We start from the raw sequence: 18,545 nt of genomic DNA, 5'->3' as shown, positions 1-18,545 counted from the left end.
CTCTTTGCAGTTAAATTGGCTTTGAAGAATGGCGCCATTTGTTGGAGGGCGCCCGATTCCCAGTAACAATCTCAGTAACAATCTACACTGACCACAAAAATGTGAATATTTGGCTCAAGCCCAGCGGTTGAATGCTCACCAAGCCTGCTGGTCTCCATTTTTTAACCAATTTGATTTTGAGTTACGGTATCGCCCAGCAGGGAAGAATCTATGCGCTGACGCCCTATCTTGTTCTTTCCAAGATGACAGTCTTCCAAAACCCTTGAGATCTATTATTGATCCTGCAAAACTCCACCTGGACACTGCCTTGACCATACCCCCAGGGAAAACAATGGCGCCATGACATCTCAGGGAGCGGGTATTGAAATGGGCCTTTGATACTTGGATAGCCCGACATCCCAGCCTCGCCAGGACTTTTGAACTACTCTTCCGCTATTATTGGTGGCCTCAATTGCAACAAGATCTTAAGTGCTATGTGGTATCTTGTCCAACCTGTGCTGCAAATAAGACATCTAGAGCCTGACCCTGGGGTTTACTACAACCGTTGCTATTCCCAAAGGACCGTGGACCCACCTTGCCATGGATTTCATCGCCAGTCTCCCACTTTAGGTCAGCAACACTACCATCTAGGTGATTGTGGACTGGTTTTTGAAAATGGCTCACTTCAGTCCCCTTCCAGTGCTACCATCTGCTCCTGAACTAGCTTGCCTGTTTATTCAGCACGTCTTTTGGTTACACAGCCTACCTACTCATATCCTGTCTGATCATGGGGTGCAGTTGACCACTCATTATTTCTGGGCCCTCTGCAGCAAATTTGGGATCACCTTGACCTTGTCTTCTGTGTATCCCCACAGACAAATGGACAAACTGAACAGACTAATCAATCTTTCAAAATCTTTTTACGGTCCTACATCAACCAAAGACAAGATAACTGGTTCTCCCTCCTTCCCTGAGTAGAGGCCTGCCATAATAACCAAATCAATAAATCTACCGGCACATTCCCCTTTTTCCTGGTATATGGACACCACCACCGGATTCTGGTACCACTCACCACCACCATGAAATGCCCAGCTGTCGAGATCAGGGAGCAGGAATTACTAGACCTCAGGCGCTCAACCCATCAACTCCTGAAACAGCTTGCAATCCATTCCAAAATACAGGCGGATAAGAAACGTTGGCCAGCCCCTCATTTTCAACCTGGAGACTTAGTCTGGCTGAGTACTGCAACTTGAGGCTTTGCATGCGATCCCTCAAGTTTGCTCCTCATTTCATCAGACCCTTCCCGGTGAACCAGCCTATAGACCAGGTAGCCTATAAACTTAAATTACCGCCTTCGCTACATATTCACAATGTGTTTCACATATTTTTGCTGAAACCTGCAGTACTTTTGTGGCCCTCCAGACTGCCACCCTGGCCACAGGAGATCCCAGTAGAAGAAGAGACACAGTATGAGCCTGCGACGATCTTGGACTCAAGAAGAGTCTACAATAGACTATAGTATCTTGTTGCTTCTAATCTACAAGCCTCCCAATTTCTTTGCAAATTTCACTGCCAATACCCAACGAAACCCAGGCCCAGGAAATTGGGGAGGAGACTTTAAAGTGGGGGTACTGTTAGAATTCAGCTGCCTTCCCAGACTCCTTGGCTTCAGACACTCACTGTGTGGCAGGGAGCTACCATTGCATGCATTGGCATATGTATTACTAGGACCTGGCAAAGAGACACATAGGGGGTGTGTGTGTGTGTGTTTGTGTGTGTGTGTGCATTTGTGAGCACAATTCTGTGCACTCTGGTGAGAGACTTGGGTAGTTGCCCCGATGATAATGTCACACACACTAGACTACTTAGCGTAGATGGACCTGGACTCTTTGCTTGGCAACAGGTTCCTTGTCCTGTTCCTGCCTAGTTCTGAATGCTGCTTCTGCCTGCTTGCTGCCTGTCTCGACTTTGGACTATTCTGTGTTCTGCTTGCCCTCTGCCTGCCTCAACCCTGGACTGGTTACTGGATTCTACTTGCCCGCTGCCTGTCTCAATCCCAGACTGCCTCCTGGCTTCTGCCTGTGCCTGATTATGTCTTGGGATCCACCTAAGTCCTGTTGGCCATCCACACAGAGGGCACAACCTGAGGGAACGATGGTTGGTTTCGGTGAAGCCTCCCCAGGTCCCTTTTTAGCACTTCCACCTGTGGTCAGGTTCATCAGTGCTGCTTCTTGCTGCCTCACCACACAGGGATCCACATCACTGCCTGTAGTCCGAAAGAACTTACGGAGTGACCGGAAGGCTACCTCCCTGACACCAGCAAGGGCTGACTTCCTAACAACCCTGCTTTGCATGCTCAGGGCATGCAGCTGCGTTCAAGTTAGGAAAACAGGCACTCAATATGAGCGCCCATTTTCAATGCACATCTTATTGTATCGGCCCCAGTGTGTGTATGTCGTGTAGCGCTATAGAAATGTTAAGTAGTAGTGATAGTATTGATTTTGAAAACAATTACACACCCTCTAGTGTGCATACTGATTTTAGATTACATGATGAATGTCCCTTTGAATCTTGCATATAGTATGGTTGTATGGCTTAAGCCCTGAAATATCCTTCTCTGCCAAATCCAGGTCAATTTACAGTCCACCTTGTGTCCCAGCAAAGTTGGTGCCAATGCTATAAAAGTCAGGCTGGTAATGGTTGTATGGGTTTTAGTGCCACAGAAGTTGAAGTAGAAACCAACATCTGACTGAACAAACCCCACTTCCACTCCCCAAAACAACAAAAGCTGCCTATAGCCAATCTATAAATATTTTTAGATCAAAAAGAATGGAACTAGGGATGCCAACTCTGGTTGTGCTTGTTCCTGTAGATTTCATCATATATCTTGATGGATTTAAGGACTGGTCTAGATTGGGAACTCGAAGGAAGAGGGCCAACACATAAATTTGGTCACACACTAGATCTGATTTTTGTGAATCCCATTTTGCTGTCTGCAGGATTCCTTAAAATGATCCCAAGAAGAATTTTTATTCTGATCATTTTTTGCTTTCCTGCCATATGTCTGTACAAGAGCTGTCTCCCACATGTGTCAAGGAGCAGCTACAGGTTAAGAAGTGTAGCCATGTTGACTCTGACAAATTTTGTAATCAGGTTGCACTGAGACTGTCAGATTTTAATCCATGTGTCACATCGTGCACTGTTGATATTTTGCAACAGACGCTAGTGAGAACTTTTGATGACTTGGCTCCCATGAAACTGGTGCAGCCTGAGATGGTAATTTTAAAATGAGTGCTTGTGCGCCCAAACACGCACGTATCGGAAAGCAAACAATGGTATGCTGGAATTTTTAATCGTGCATGCACATATTGTAAAATACACCAACTCGCATAAGCATGCACTTAATTTTAAGAGATTGCTTAAGCACAGCTAGCGAGCATGTGTCTTCCATAGGACTGTCAGCTTTTACGCCTGTATGTCAGCGGATTTTTAAACATACTCATGCGAGGCACGTTCCAAGTTTTCCAATTAGTCCACCAGTTTGTCCAGTTAATATCAAGGTCTTTCAGACTCCTCTGGTTCTTCATCCTGCTCTACAAACTTGCTCCTCATCAGGAGCAGCAGTAAAGTTACGCGGATATCTAGCATACGTGCACTCTGATTTTCGGTTTTCAAATTCAGAGTTGGCCCCACCCTGGAACACCCATGCCCCACCCCCTTTTTGCCCCCTTATTCCTCACGCACGAGTATATATGCATGTATTTTACGGCTTTTTAAAATTTGTGTTGCTCGCATATGTGTGTATGTGAGCATTTTTGCATGAGCAACGCTTTTAAAATTGACCTGTAAGCATAAACAGAGTACCCCCTTGATTTGATTAAAAATCTGACTTCTTCCATGGCTGCAGCTAACTTACAAAAAAACATTGCGCTTGATCCAAGTTGCTGCAAGGATTTTGCACAATTCTTTGATGATAAAATAGGTAGAGTATGTTGCTGATTTCATGTTTGTAATATACCATCTTCCGTGGCCCTAAAACAATCAAGTGATAGCCAAGTTGAGTTCTTCCTAGGGGCGGATTGGCCTATCGGGGAATCGGGCTTCCCCCGGTGGGCCAGTCGCTCCCATCACGTGATTTTTTTTTTTTTTAAATTCCCGGGAAAAGACAAGAAGAGGGTCTGCTGGCACTGCGGCCCGAAGAGAACCCTGCGGGCAGGGCTGGTGGTGCCACAAGCAGTGGTATCCTGAGGGGAGCCAAAGCCCCCGGGCGCAGAGAGGCTCATGCAGCGCTGCGACAGGCAGATCGGCAGGGCCGTGGCGAGGATCACGTCACCACGGCCCGAAGAAAAAGCGCGTTTAAACACACTGATGCTCCTCCTCCTTCCTGCCTGTGCGGCCCCGGAAGTAAACGTTGCCGGAGCCGCGTGGGCAGGAAGGAGGAGGAGCATCAGCGCGTGCAGAAGAGGAGCAGCGCTTACGGGCTGCCGCGAATCCCAAGTCACAGCGGCCCGAGAAGAGGAAGAGGCCCGGTAGCAGGGCCGCCGCGGCTCGAGAAGGTCAGGACCGCTGCAGAGCCCATCCTGCGGCGACCCGCGAAGAGGAGGCCCAGAGTTGAGAGAGAGGCTAAGGGTCTGTAGAGTGTGTGTGTGCGCATGCGTGTATGAGATGAGTTGAGAGATTGTGTGTGAGTGAGGACTTGAATGTTTGCAGAGACAGCATGTGAGAGCCTCTGTGTGTGTGTGAGAGAGAGACAGCATGTGACATTGAGAGCCTGTGTGTATGTATGAATGATTGTATGAGAGAGAGCATGTGACAGTGAGAGCCTGTGCTTGAGCAAGACAGCATGTGGGAGTGAGAGACAGCCTGTGTGTGTGAGAGTCAGACAGCATGTGCCAGTGAGAGACTGTGTGTATGAATGATTTTATATGAGAGAGCATGTGACAGTGAGAGCCTGTGTGTGTGAGAGAGAGAAATGCATGTGAGAATGAGAACCTGACTGTGTGTTTGAGGGAAGAAGATGGAGAGAAAAGAAACAGAAAAAAAAGACAATATAAAAGGAATTGGCAAAAAAAATAAGAAAGGGAAGGTGGAAAAAAAAAAACCTGTGACCAACCAATTAGAAAACTAAGATCAGACAGCAAAGGTAAAAAAAAATAAATTACTTTTTAGTGATTGGCACATGTAATCTTTGGGAATGTGCAAGAATAGCACTTTCTCTATGCGGCTCGCACAATGTACGAGATCAGCATGGAGAAAGTGGAAGCCCACGAGGCCTGCACAGAGGAGGCAGCAGAATGGGCTTCAGTGTCAGTAGCAGCAATCGGCACCTCCCCAATAGCCATGTGGCAGCAGTGACAGTGGCAGCAGAGGAATGAGAGAGGTTCCGAGGTTGCTGGCAAAAGAGAAGGGGGTCTGTCTTTAGTGTGTGCATGTGTATGAATGGGACTCTGCCTGGGGGTGTATGTGTGTGAATGCCTGGGGCATGAATGTGTGGGCATGAATGTGTGAGAATGAATGTGTGCATGCCTGGGGGATGGGGAGGGAGTGGTGTGAAAATGAATGGGAGCCTACCTGGGGGTCAGTGTGTGTGTGTGAGAATGACTGGGAGCTTGCCTGGGTGTGTGTGTATGTGAGGGAGCCAGTGAGTGTGAGAGCATGAGTGTATATGAGAAAATCCAAGGGAGCAAGAGTTTGTGTGTGGAGGGGGAGAGAGTGTCTTAGAGCCTGAGTGTGTGTCAGTGTCAGTGAAAGCGAGAGGTTATGGTGGATATGAGAGCATGAATGTGTATGTATGTGAAAGTGTATGTGTGAGAGAGAATGGACATGTGAATATGTGTGAGAGAGAGAGGATAACCTTCTAATCCTCAACAATATCAGGGTGATTGGAAATCAAGAACTCTCACAGAAGGGGACAGCAGGGGCTTTTTAAAATCCTTATTAGTTTTAATTATTGAATATAATTTGATGTCCTTCTTCCATGCTCCTTCTTCCAGAGCAAGATCTCCAATCTTCTAACTCACCTACCCCCTAGTTCTACCCCCCCCCCCCCCCCACTGCCCTCTCCTCCCTCACAAATACGGGAGCTTCATTTGATTCATTTGAGCCGACTTCCCCCAAAGAGAAATGATACTAAAGAGGATGAAACCCTCCACTTCTCTAAGTTTCTGGCCAATATCATAAATTGCTCCCTGTCACAAGGAATATTCCCAGACGCTCTTAAACTCGCCACCCTCAAACCACTGCTTAAGAAACCAAACCTAGACCCTAACGATCCAAACAACTTCCACCCTAACCCCAATTTGCCTTTTGTCGCTAAAATCATGGAGAAATTAGTCAACGCTCAACTCTCAGATTATCTTGAAGACCACAAAATTCTCTACCCCTCCCAATACGGATTCCGCAAATCACTAAGCACGGAAACACTCCTCATCTTTCTTACCAACCACCTCATCATGGGCCTAGACAAAGGGCACTCTTTCGTTCTAGTGCTCCTCGACATCTCAGCGGCATTCAATATGGTGAACCACACCATTCTTCTAAAACAACTAGCCGATTATAGGGATAACTGGAACCAGCCCTTAGATGGTTCGAATCCTTTCTCAGTAGTAGAGGTTTTAAAGTCAAAATCAATAATAAAGAGTCCCCACGCATCAGTTCATCTCTTGGAGTTCCTCAGGGCTCATCGCTGTCTCCCACTCTCTTCAACATCTACCTTCTTCCCCTATGCCAACTGCTAACAAACCTTAAGCTAAAACACTATCTGTACGCAGACGACGTGCAAATTCTAATCCCTACAACTGAATCCCTTACTAAAACACTCAAGTTCTGGGACAACTGCCTCCAGTCTATCAACCGGTATAAAAAAAAGCATTAAATAAATAAATGCTCTTTTTGAAATATTTTTTGGTGTTATATACAAATTTTTGAAAATTTCCTTGAGATAAATTGCTGGAGGTTCTATTCATCAGCAGTTTTGAAATATATATTTTTAGTATGATTTTCCTATTGTGATGTTTTATAGTTCTTGATTTTATTGTTTGATGTTTTATGAGGAATGATGGTATTTTCTGTTTTTCCATTGCTGCATTACATACAGTCTAACTTGTTGTGATTTCCAATTCAGTTTGTCTGTGCATTTCTGTGTATATTTTATGGTCCTTTTATTCTGTATTTGGTGACTCATGGGCCAGTATGGAAAAAAATCCCCCGGGCCTCTATTTTCCCACAATCCGCCCCTGGTTCTTTCACCTGCCCTCTGAACCAGTGTCCTCCAGCTTTGTTGTATGGGCTTTGTGAAGATATTGGTGATCATGTTATTAAGGTTGTTAATCTATTTTTATTAGAGGGGTATTTATCTCCCTGTTTGAAGAATGCCTTTATTCAACGTTTATTAAATAGTCCTCACTGGACCCTTCTATTTATAGTAACTATAGGCCTCTTTCTACCTTACCTTTTCTGTCAAAGATCATTAAGAGTATTGAATTGAGCCAACTGGATGATTTTCTTGAACACCGTTATTCCTTGGACCAATACCAATTTGGTTTTCAGAAGTTGTTTATTACAGAAACTCTGTTACTATCTAGTCTTGATATGATTAGATGTGGGTTTGATAATGGGACAAATTATGCAGTGGTACTTCTTGACATCTCCGCAGCTTTCGGGTATCGTGAATAGTATTTCAGTGGTTTGCATTATTCATGCCTTATTAAGCACAGCAAGCGAGTATTGCTTCAGCATCTTCTAGGTGAGATAGTATAATAACCGGTGTTCTGCAGGAGTCCAAGGTTTTTGCAATATTATTCAGTATCTACATGACTCCATTGTGTAAACGCTTGGCCATTTTGAATGATAATTACAGACTGTGCTGATGATATTCAGTTTTGGTACCTAAACTGGCCTGTTGGCCTGCAACAAATGAACTATTAGCCATTTGTTTATCATCTATCAAAACCAGGCTGTCTCACAATCAGCTGGCCCTTAATCTGGATAAACCGAAAATTATTTTAAGCAGATTTCCCTCCAATGAAATGCCTTCTTGCTTTGTTTTCAAGGAATTCAAAATTCCTATGTTATCACAATTCCAGAATTTGGGCTTACTTTTGGACTCTGACCTTTCCATCCAATCTCACTTAAAGGCAACAGTCAAGACCGGTTTCCTTTAATTGCATTTGTTGTGCAGGTTAAAATACTTGCTTCTTACATCTTATTTTTGCTCTGTCTTGCAAGCACTTGTTCTCATGGGGATGGACTACTGCAATTCCCTGCTTATTGGTAATCTTGCTTGTGTTTTAAGGGAATTGCAAATTGACAAGAATTCAGCTAATATGGTTTTGACAGGCACCAGAATATACGATCACATGACTTCTTTGGTCATTATACTGGTTACCTGTTGAATGGTGTATCAAGTATAAAATCTCCATGTTGGTACATAAGTACATAAAAGCCACAATATAAGCTTTATTTTCCTTCAAGTGCTTTGGGATCTTCCAGTTATCTTCTCAGGTATTTCACTAAGCAGAAACTTTTTCCGTCATAGGTCCCTTGCTTTGGAATATGGTTCCTGAATATCTCCAGATTATGACATGTACTTTAACTATTAAGAAAGTATTAAAGGCTTTTTTTATTTAAACAGGCCTTTGGTGAAGACTTTTTTTTTTTTTTATAGAATCAGTTTGGGTCCAGAATACCAGTTGCAGAAGTCATTTTTATAGTGTACTTATTTCTATCCCCATTATCGGCTATGTATCAATTAATATCTGAGCCAGTAATGAGACTATTCTTTGAATATATGTTGTCTGGGTAGTCTAGTTTATTTCGATCTTTGTCAGTAGCAGTTTGAATATAATCTTGACATTGTTTTTGTCATAGTATTTCATGATGGCGATGAGATTGTTTTGTTTTAGTTTTGTGTATTTTTATGTTGTGTTTTGTAGATTGTATATGTTCTTATGTGATCCACTGTGGAAAAGTGGAATATGTTTCTTAAATAATAACTTATTTATTATGCAGAGAGCAGCTTTTTTACAGTTCAGCCCAGTAGAAGATAAGCATCAGTGTGTCCATGTGTGTGTAGGAAAGTTTAAAGGGCCGCACACGTAAAAAACGGGGGTTACACAAGTAGCCAGGCCTTGTGCGCTCTGCACGCATTTCAGAATGGGCCCAGCCATTCGCGGAACCCCTGTTATGCGCAGAAGTTCCGGGCCCTGTAAAAGGGGCGGGCTGGGGACATGGTCTGGGCAGGGAGGGGCGGGACGGGTTGGGACAACACTATTAGTCGCTATTCTGGGGAAGCGGGCGCTGGCAGCCAGCCGGCGCATGGAGGTTACTTCTGCTCCAGAGGAGCAGTAAGTAACGAAACAAAAAAAAAACGTAAGCAGCTAGGAAGGGGTGTTAGGGGTCGGGGAGGAGAGGGGAAGGGTAGGAAGGTTAGGTAGGGGTATAGGGAAGTTTCCTCCCACTCCGCTCCTTAATTGGAGTGGACTGGGAGGGAACTGGGGAAGCCCTACTCGCGCTGCCGCACATTGCCTTTTAAAACACCCCCCCCCCCGCGCACGGAGGAGGCCTGCTGTCCGTACATGCGCATGCGCAGACATTAAAATCCAGCGTGCATGTACGTGCGGGAAACGTATTATATAACATACGCACGCCGATGCGCACTTGTTATAAAATCGTCACGTCCATGTCCATGCATGTTTAGCTTTGAAAATCAAACCTTTACGGGCGGATTTTAAAAGCCTTGCTCACGTAAATCCGCCCAGATTTATGCGAGCAGGGCCTTGCGCGCCGGCGCGCCTATTTTCCATAGGCCGCCGGCGCGTGCAGAGCCCCGGGACGCATGTAGGTCCCGGGGTTTTTTGGAAGGGGGCGTGTCGGGGGGCGGGACCCGATTTCGCTGCGTTTCGGGGGCAGGGGGCGGTGTTTTGGGGGCGGGACAGGGGGCGTGGCACCGGCCCAGGGGCGTTGTCCAGGCCTCCGGACCAGCCCCCGGGTCGGAGGACGGCGCGCCAGCAGTCCGCTGGCGCTCGTAGATTTACGTCTGCTTCTCGCAGGCGTAAATCTACGGACAAAGGTAAGGGGGGGGGTTTAGATAGGTAAGGGGGGGTGGGTTAGGTAGAGGAAAGGAGGGGAAGGTGAGGGGAGGGCGAAAGAGAGTTCCCTCCGGGGCCGCTTCGATTTTGGAGCGGCCTCGGAGGGAATGGAGGCAGGCTGCCCGGCTCGGCGCGCGCCGGCTGCCCAAAATTGGCAGCCTTGCGCGCGCCGATCCAGGATTTTAGAGGATTTTAGAGGATACACGCGGCTATGCGCATATCTTATAAAATCCAGCGCATATCTTATAAAATCCAGCGCAAACAAAAGTACGCGATCGCGCAGTTTTTAAAAATCTACCCCTTAATGTTTTGCGTAACCAAACAATATTGAAAAGTCATTAGACATTCTATAAATCTTATTATGAAAAGGAAAGTGGGATTTACTTTACTTTTTAATGCATGTTTCTATGATTTGTGTGTTTGCTGTTAGTTTTAATTTCATTGAGTTCGTTAAAATATAATATACTATCAAGAAATAACTGTATATCCAAAATGCATTCTTTAGACTACAAAAATAAATCTATAAATACATCTTATTGTTCTTACTTTACAAATGTTGAATTCCCTGTAGTCCCTTTATCTTCAATTGACTGCCTGAACTACAGTCTCCACAATTATGAAAAGCTGATAAATATTCACCAGCTGGTATTCTTTTTTTTTTTTTTAAGAATTCCTTACGAGTTTTCTCCAGAACTGCTTGCAGCAGTGACCTGGAGGTTGACTTTTATTTTGTGAAGACTCCAGGTTGGCAACTCTGAATGGGACCATATTAAACAGTGTATTATAGAGCCCTGAAAGCCCCTAGATTTGAGAGTGATATCAGTAATCACAGTGTGCTATGCAGAATCCCCCGTGACACAAAAGAGGAAGTAAAGTGGAAGTAGAAGATGGTGCAGTTACATGTATTTCTGCACTTCCTATTGTCTGACACAAAGCATCATTCATTAATGATTGGAATTTACCCACTCGATATATGTTAAAAAAAAAAAATAATAATAATGTTTGATTATTTTAGGATGTAGTTGAAGCTATTGACCGCAGTGCCTTTGTCAACTCCGATCTGCCCATCATCATATCTATAGAGAACCACTGCTCACTGCAACAGCAGCGCAAAATGGCTGACATTTTCAAGGTGAGCTGCAAATGAGCAGTGCCTTTTGTTATTCCAACTTAATGGTGCCTATTTTCTAAAGTTAATATCTTCTCACATGCTTTTACTTTCTCAGCATGTCTTTGGAGATAAACTGGTGACTAAGTTTTTATTTGAGAGCGACTTCTCCGATGATCCAATGCTTCCTTCCCCTTGGCAACTTAGAAGAAAAGTACTGCTCAAAAACAAAAAGTTGAAAGCACATCAGACCCCGGTGGATATTCTAAAACAAAAGGTATTTTATTCTCTTTAACTATAAAATGAAGCTGTAATGTGAAAAAAAATAAACCCCAAACTATCCACCACAGAAAGTTTTTACATAGTGACACTGCATTACGATAGGTGGGATTGTTTTTTCCAGTTCCTACGTTTGAATATTTTAATTTGTCAATATTTTTAAAATATGTATTTGAAGAGTATTGCAGGGATAGTGCAGGGTAATTGCAGGGTACTGCATTACCATTTCTTTTTTAGAAATAATGGGGTAGATATTGAAAGAATAGCCGGCTATCTAACTTAACCAGATAGACTTATCCGGCTAACTTAGATGGGATATTCAGTTGCACGGTTCTGCAGCTGAACAGCCCAGATAAATTGCTACTTAGCCAGCTAAGTCTTAGCTGGCTAAGTTTAGACATGTTGTTGAGAAGGTCTAACTTAGGGGTGGATTTATCAAAATGCGGTAAGTACCGCATGTGATAGCAAAAGGGGCGTGTTTTATGCTAATATAGCATTTTGCGCTAATTACCTGTGCGAAGAGCTAAGTTAGTGCAAATTGTGATACCATTTCAGATTCTGTGATAAGTGCGACCTGTTGTATTTCCTGCATTCAACCACTGGGGGACCATTTTTAAGGATCCCAGACACGAGAGAGAGAGATTAGGTAAGAGTGTAGGGGGTTAGGGGTCACTTTGACATTCTAAGTGATACCTACGAACAGAACAGTGGTCTCTTGTGAAGATTTGCTGGCCTTCGGAGTGAGGAAACTCACTCCAAGATGAGATTTGGACAAGGTTCTCTCAACCTAGCTTGATGTTGCTGGCCTTCGGAGTGAGGAAACTCACTCCAAGATGAGATTTGGGCAAGGTTCTCTCAACCTAGCTTGATTTTACCCAGGTAGAGAGTCCATCAAGCTAGGTTGAGAGAACCTTGTCCAAATCTCATCTTGGAGTGAGTTTCCTCACTCCGAAGGCCAGCAAATCTTCACAAGAGACCACTTTTCTGTTCGTAGGTATCACTTAGAATGTCAAAGTGACCCCTAACCCCCTACACTCTTACCTAATCCCCACCTCGAGTTACTAGGTGGGCCTACCATAGGGATACAAATACCTACCTATGGGCCATGTTATTATGGCCATTCTCTCTCTTTCTCTCCCTCTCTCCCCACCCAAGGCTCTGAACCTGTCAATTCAGCTGAAATCAGACTTATGGGAGACATCACAAATGGCAATGAAACATTACCACACCGTCATGGCTGCTATCACTCAGCCTATCAAAAGAGGTGTAGTTAAAATTGGCATTACAGCTGTGCGATAGCTCTTCACAGACAGGCTAACCCAGCCCACTCTCCACCCCTAACTCCTCCTATTTTCGGAATTTGCATCGCACCATATGATATGGTGCGATCGCATGCGGTAAACACGTTTTCGCACGCAGTAAGGGCCTATCGCATGCGTTAACGGGGCTTTTCGCATGCGATAAGCCCTTAACGCATGCGAAAACGCCTTATCGCATTTTGAAAAATGACCCCCTTAGTAAGATAACATATCAGGCTAAGTCTCAATATCACTACTTAGCCGGATAACTTATCCACCATCCCCATGACTCCCACTGCTCGCTCCCAAGTTGTCCGGCTACGTGGTGGTTGCTGAATATTCAGTGACAGACAGCTACTTTGCCATTTGAATATCAGCTGCCCGGTGTTAGCTATAGTCACAGTTGTTCGGGCATGAAACACTGATAGAGCCTGATAATTGCAAACATATTTTTTTTGGTTACCTAAAGTGGCCACAGAGCTTTTTAATATTGTTCATTGCCAGGTTGCAGTATAGGGAGGGCAATTTTAAAAGTCATTTCCACAGGCAAAATTGTGCCTTACTTACAGACGGGCCAATACAGTAAAATCGCGGGAGAGAGGGCAAGCGCCCGCTCTCCCAGCACGCGCACAGGCCACTCCTGTGCGCGTGATACAGTATTTTAATTTATTAAAATTAGGGCCGGTGGTAAAAAGAGGCGCTAGGGACACTTGCACATCCCTAGCGCCTCTTTTTTTGACAGGAGCGGCGGCTGTCAGCGGGTTTGACAGCCGACGCTCAATTTTGCTGCCGTCGGTTCTCGAGCCCGCTGACAGCCATGGGTTTGGAAACCGGACGCCGGCAAAATTGAGCGTCTGGTTTTCGACCCACAGGCCTATTTCAATTTTTTTTTTCTACTATTTTTTTTTTTACTTTTTTTAACTTTCGGGACCTCCGACTTAATATCGCCATGATATTAAGTCAGTAAAAACTGCTTTTCTGTGCACTTTCCCGGCGCCCTGAGAAATTAGCGCCTACCTTTGGGAAGGCGCTAATTTCTGAAAGTAAAATGTGCGGCTTGGCTGCACATTTTACTTTCTGTATCGAGTGGGAATACCTAATAGGGCCATCAACATGCATTTGCATGTTGCGGGCACTATTAGGTTCGGGGGGGGGGTTGGACGCGCGTTTTGGACGTGCTATTACCGGAGCACACTGTACTGTATCGGCCTGAGAGCTGGGCTTTTAAAAAATTTCCCACCCAATATGCAAGTAAACATCTGCTTGTGAGGCCTGAATGCATGTAAGTTTGCCCACAGTGAGCAGAATCGTTCCCGAGGGTGGGATTTGCACTTGAATGCATATACTTTTTTTCCCTAAAGAAACTATGCATACACCTTAGCACGTGTAAATGTGTGCTGGTAGTTTCCCTTTGAAAATTATCGTAAAGTCTTTGGTTAAAAAGTTCCTGCAGACTTTACACCAATGCAGGCAGTTAAAAAATTGCCTTCAGGCAGGACATGCATTGAGCAAAACATATCAGGACTCAAATGGAAACAAATTATCACAAGATATTTTTTCAGACTTATGTACTAAGCATTTTCCTATATGCACAAACAGGTGAATTTTAAAAGCCTGGCCCGTGCAAGTATGTTGGGTTGGTGCGTGCCAGCAGGTTTAACAGCTGTATCGCATGCATCTCCCACTGCATGCAGAAAAATTTGTTTTCAAAAAGGGGCAGGGCTTGGGCGTGGACTGGTTGGGGCATATGGGCATTCCTGGATTTCACACTGAAATTAGTGCGTACTTTCACACACAAGCACGTGGCGGGGTCCCCTGCTGTGTAACTTTACTTCTGCTATGGATGTCGTGTAAATTGTAAAACAAAAAATTCTAGGTAGATCAGTGGGATCTTAAAGATTGGGGCTAACAGGGGAGAAGGGAGGCTATTAACTAGGGGGATTTGGAAGTCCTAGCCCTTGCTTGGGTGAGGTGGGAACAAACTGGGGAAACTGGTAATGGCGTCGGCGTACATGTCTATTAAAAATCCCTCCACTTACGCAATAGAAGTGGCATTTGTGTGCATAGCACGCGTCTATGCACGTGTGCATAGTCAGCCTATTTTATAACATGTGCGCATATATGAGAGGAATTTTCAAAGGGACTTCTGCAGGCAAAACCGGCCCTTTAGAAAATTATGCAACCAATGTGGGTGTAAAATTATGAGCGTACGTACTGAATGCACCTCCTTTTGCTTGCACAGGGGAGAGGCATCCCAGGGGTTGGAGTCTGGGTGGAATTGGGATTTACACCCTAAATTATTTAAAAAAGTATGACAGTAACTTTTAAACAGGAGCGTGGACGCCTCGATGCACGCATTTGCCAGCTTGCACCCAGGGATGCGGCCATTTTATAGCACACGCATGTATATGCGTGCATGTTATAAAATAGGCTGACCACGCAGACGTGTGTACGATTTTAAGTGGAAGTGCGCGCAAATGCCACTTCTTCCACATAAGTGGGGGGATTTTAATAGATACGCAAGCTGATGCAATTACCAATTTTCCCACTTCATTCCAGTTCGCCCAGGCAAGGGATAGAACCCAGTTTAATAACCTCCCTTTCCCCCGTTACCCCCGACCTTTAAAACCCTGCTGACATGCCTAGATCTATTTGTTTCATTTCTTACGTGCCATCCATAACAGAAGTAAACTTACGTGGCAGGGGACCCTGGTGGGCGCCTGTGCGTGGAAGTGGAAATCCAGGAATGCCCATTGCCCAGACCACGCACATGGCCCGCCCCCTTTTTGCAACTTTTCATTTGTGCGCGTAGCGGAACATACGCCGTATGCGGGCGGCTTTGAAATTTCCGCTTGGCGCGCACCAACCCGACACATTCGTGTATCTCCCAGTTTTAGCACGTGCCAGGCTTTTAAAATTCACCTTTATGCCTATAAATTCTCTCAGCAAAACTGCATGCAGCAGATTGCAGGTACAAATGTGAGTGCATAGTTTTGCCAGGATAATTTTCAGAGCGGACTTCTACATGCAAGTCCTCTTTGAAAACTGGCGTGACTTTGGCCAATTTATGTGCGATGGTACTCCCAAAATTGGAAAAACCCTTTAGTATATCTGGCTATAATTGCTTGATTCAACCTTATAATTTGGGCATATACTGTATTACCTTCACATAGCACTGTGGCTTTATGCGCTGGAAAAACAGAAATCTTTCTATTTTGTTAACCAAATAAGACATTTCTCGTCCACCCCGCACCTGTACATAGTGTAACACATTTAAATTGGTGTCCCAAATATTTAATAAAAACATTTTGTGCCACTGTAGGCTCACCAGTTGGCCAGTATGCAAGCACAGGCCAGTAATGGTATTAATATTGGCACCACCTCCAATAACAATGAAGAAGAGGAAGATGAAGAGGATGAATATGATTATGACTATGAATCTCTCTCAGATGGTAAAGACATATGTTTATGAAACGTTTACTTGCAGATTAATGCAACATGGACCCAAAGCATCATCCAGCGCGAGTCCGTTGTGCTCTGCCAGCATGTGCCTCTGTTCCATTTGCATTGCTTGCAGGCTTCCATATCCCACCGAAGCTCTGATAGCTGTAATGGGATTCTCGCCAGCTCCGTGAAGACATCCCTAGGACAGAGACTTTCTAAAGAGAGCTCTCCAGCCTGGGGATTTTTGTTGTAGTAGGGTGCAATTTGTCATCTGCTGCCTGAAAGTGGAAGCAGCCTGCCCCTAGGTGCGGGGGACTCTGTGGGTATGGGGTAGGTGGGATTGCTTTGTTTAATTTTTCTGTACATTTCATTCTCCTGAGGGCTCTCCATCTGATTGCTTAGGAAGCACAACTGGACATCTCATGCTGAGTCTCCCACTGAATGCACTTGGCTACAGTTATCTGAGTAACTTTACTTGGATAAGCTTTAACTATGGTGCTTAACATACAATGATTCAAGTTTTGGGGCAGATTTTAAAAGCCCTACGCACACCAAGCCTATTTTGCATAGGCCCGGTGACGCGCGCAAGTCCCGGGGCTTGAAAAGGGTGGGGCGTGGGCGGTCCGGGATGGGGCGGGGCATGTCCAGAGGCGCAACTTGTAAATCAAAGGTGAGGGGAGGGTTTAGGTAGGGCTTGGGGGCGGGTTAGATAGGGGAAGGGAGTGGAAGGTGGGGGGAAGCAGCCTCGGAGGGAACGGGGAAAGCCATCGGGGCTCCCCTAGGGCTCAGCGGGCGCAAGATGCACTAGTGTGAACCCCTTTGCGCGCGCCAACCCCGGATTTTATAACATGCACGCGACTGTACGCACGTGTTATAAAATCAGGCGTACATTTCTGCGCGCCGGGTTGCGCGCAGAAATGTACGTCTGCGCGTACCTCTTAAAATCCGGCCCTTTATGAACCTAACCTGCTATATTCTGAATATTGCTGGTTAAGTGCAAAAAAAAACTATTTCAGGCAAGCAGTTCTCATTCTCCCACTCCCCCAATGCATCCAATTCTCCCCACCCCATCCACAAAATTTAAAAAAAGTTGTGAGCTATTGAAACCTGAGGCATCCCCACAAGATATTTAAATAAAATACCTGTCTCTGGTCCCCCACCCTGCCTACCTCCCCCAAAAGGAATCCCTTTCACCACCTTCCAACCCAGCAGCAACCCCACCCCCCAAAACTCCACAAGGTCAAGCTAGGTGGTGGTGGTAGGGTCTAATCGTGCTGCAGGCAGTGTCCAGTGCTGCTCTGACAGCTGTCCGAGCAAAGCTGGACGCTGCCGTGGAGTCTTCCTGTGCACCTGAGATCACTAGAGCCCGTAACTTTTTATTTATTATTTAGAGGAGTTGGGGGGATCGGATGCTATGACCCAACAATTATTAAATTATTTGGGGGAGGGGGCAGAGATCAGACCTGTTTGCCTGAGAGGGGTTTTGTTTCTGCGCGTAACCAGCTCTATGCAGAATATAGAGCCAGTTGGGTTTAAAGTTACCCAGATAACTTTAGATAGGCTCTGGACCATGACCAGACTTACTCAGATAAATTTAGATGGGCAGCACTGAATATTAGGGATGTGAATTGTTTTTCTGATGATTGAAAATATCGTACGATATTTTCAAACTCGTCAGAAATCGGGGGCTCCCCGAAACAGATAGGAAAACCCCACGAAATTGTTCGTGGGGTTCTCTTATCGTTTTGGGGGAGGGCGGGAAAAATGGCACACATAAACAACCCCCAAACCCACCCTGACCCTTTAAACATATCCTTTAGCTTCCCCCACCCTCCCGATTCCCCCCCCCCCCCAAACTTTTTAAAATTACCTGGTGGTCCAGTGGGGGTCCCGGGAGCCATCTCCCGCTCTCGGGCCATCGGCTGCCACTAATCAAAATGGCGCCGATGGCCCTTTGCCCTTACCATGTGACAGGGTATCTGTGCCATTGGCCAGCCCCTGTCACATGGTAAGGGCATTTTGATTAGTGGCAGCCGATCTCCCGGGACCCCCACTGAACCACCAGGTAATTTTAAAAAGTTTGGGGGGGGGTCGGGAGGGTGGGGGAAGCTAAAGGATATGTTTTAAAGGGTTGGGTTTTTTGTTTATCGGCTCAGGCGCAGCCGAAAAAAAAAAAACCCGATCGGACCGCACAAAAAGATTTCACTATAATCCCCAAACCAGGAATCAGAACTGGTTCCGATTCACATCTCTACTGTATATCACTGCTACTCAGAAACGTTTAAGCCACATCCTAGAACACCCACATGCCATCTCTTTTTTATCCGGGTAAATTTTAGCCGGGGGGGT

The 18,545-nt window shown here is 45.3% G+C and overlaps 1 protein-coding gene across 1 annotated transcript in view; it reads left to right on the top strand.

The window, feature by feature from the left end:
* Positions 1-18,545, top strand: part of PLCE1 (phospholipase C epsilon 1) — a 401,333-nt gene that overhangs the window by 301,496 nt on the left and 81,292 nt on the right. The window contains exons 18-20 of the mRNA XM_029610717.1: positions 11,083-11,199; positions 11,294-11,452; positions 16,075-16,204. Coding sequence (XP_029466577.1) covers positions 11,083-11,199; positions 11,294-11,452; positions 16,075-16,204 — 406 coding nt within the window. The remainder of the gene's footprint in view (positions 1-11,082; positions 11,200-11,293; positions 11,453-16,074; positions 16,205-18,545) is intronic.

The sequence above is a fragment of the Rhinatrema bivittatum genome, chromosome 7, assembly GCF_901001135.1.
Source record: "Rhinatrema bivittatum chromosome 7, aRhiBiv1.1, whole genome shotgun sequence".
Lineage (NCBI taxonomy): Eukaryota > Metazoa > Chordata > Amphibia > Gymnophiona > Rhinatrematidae > Rhinatrema > Rhinatrema bivittatum.
This window is presented reverse-complemented; position numbering and strand designations above follow the sequence as displayed.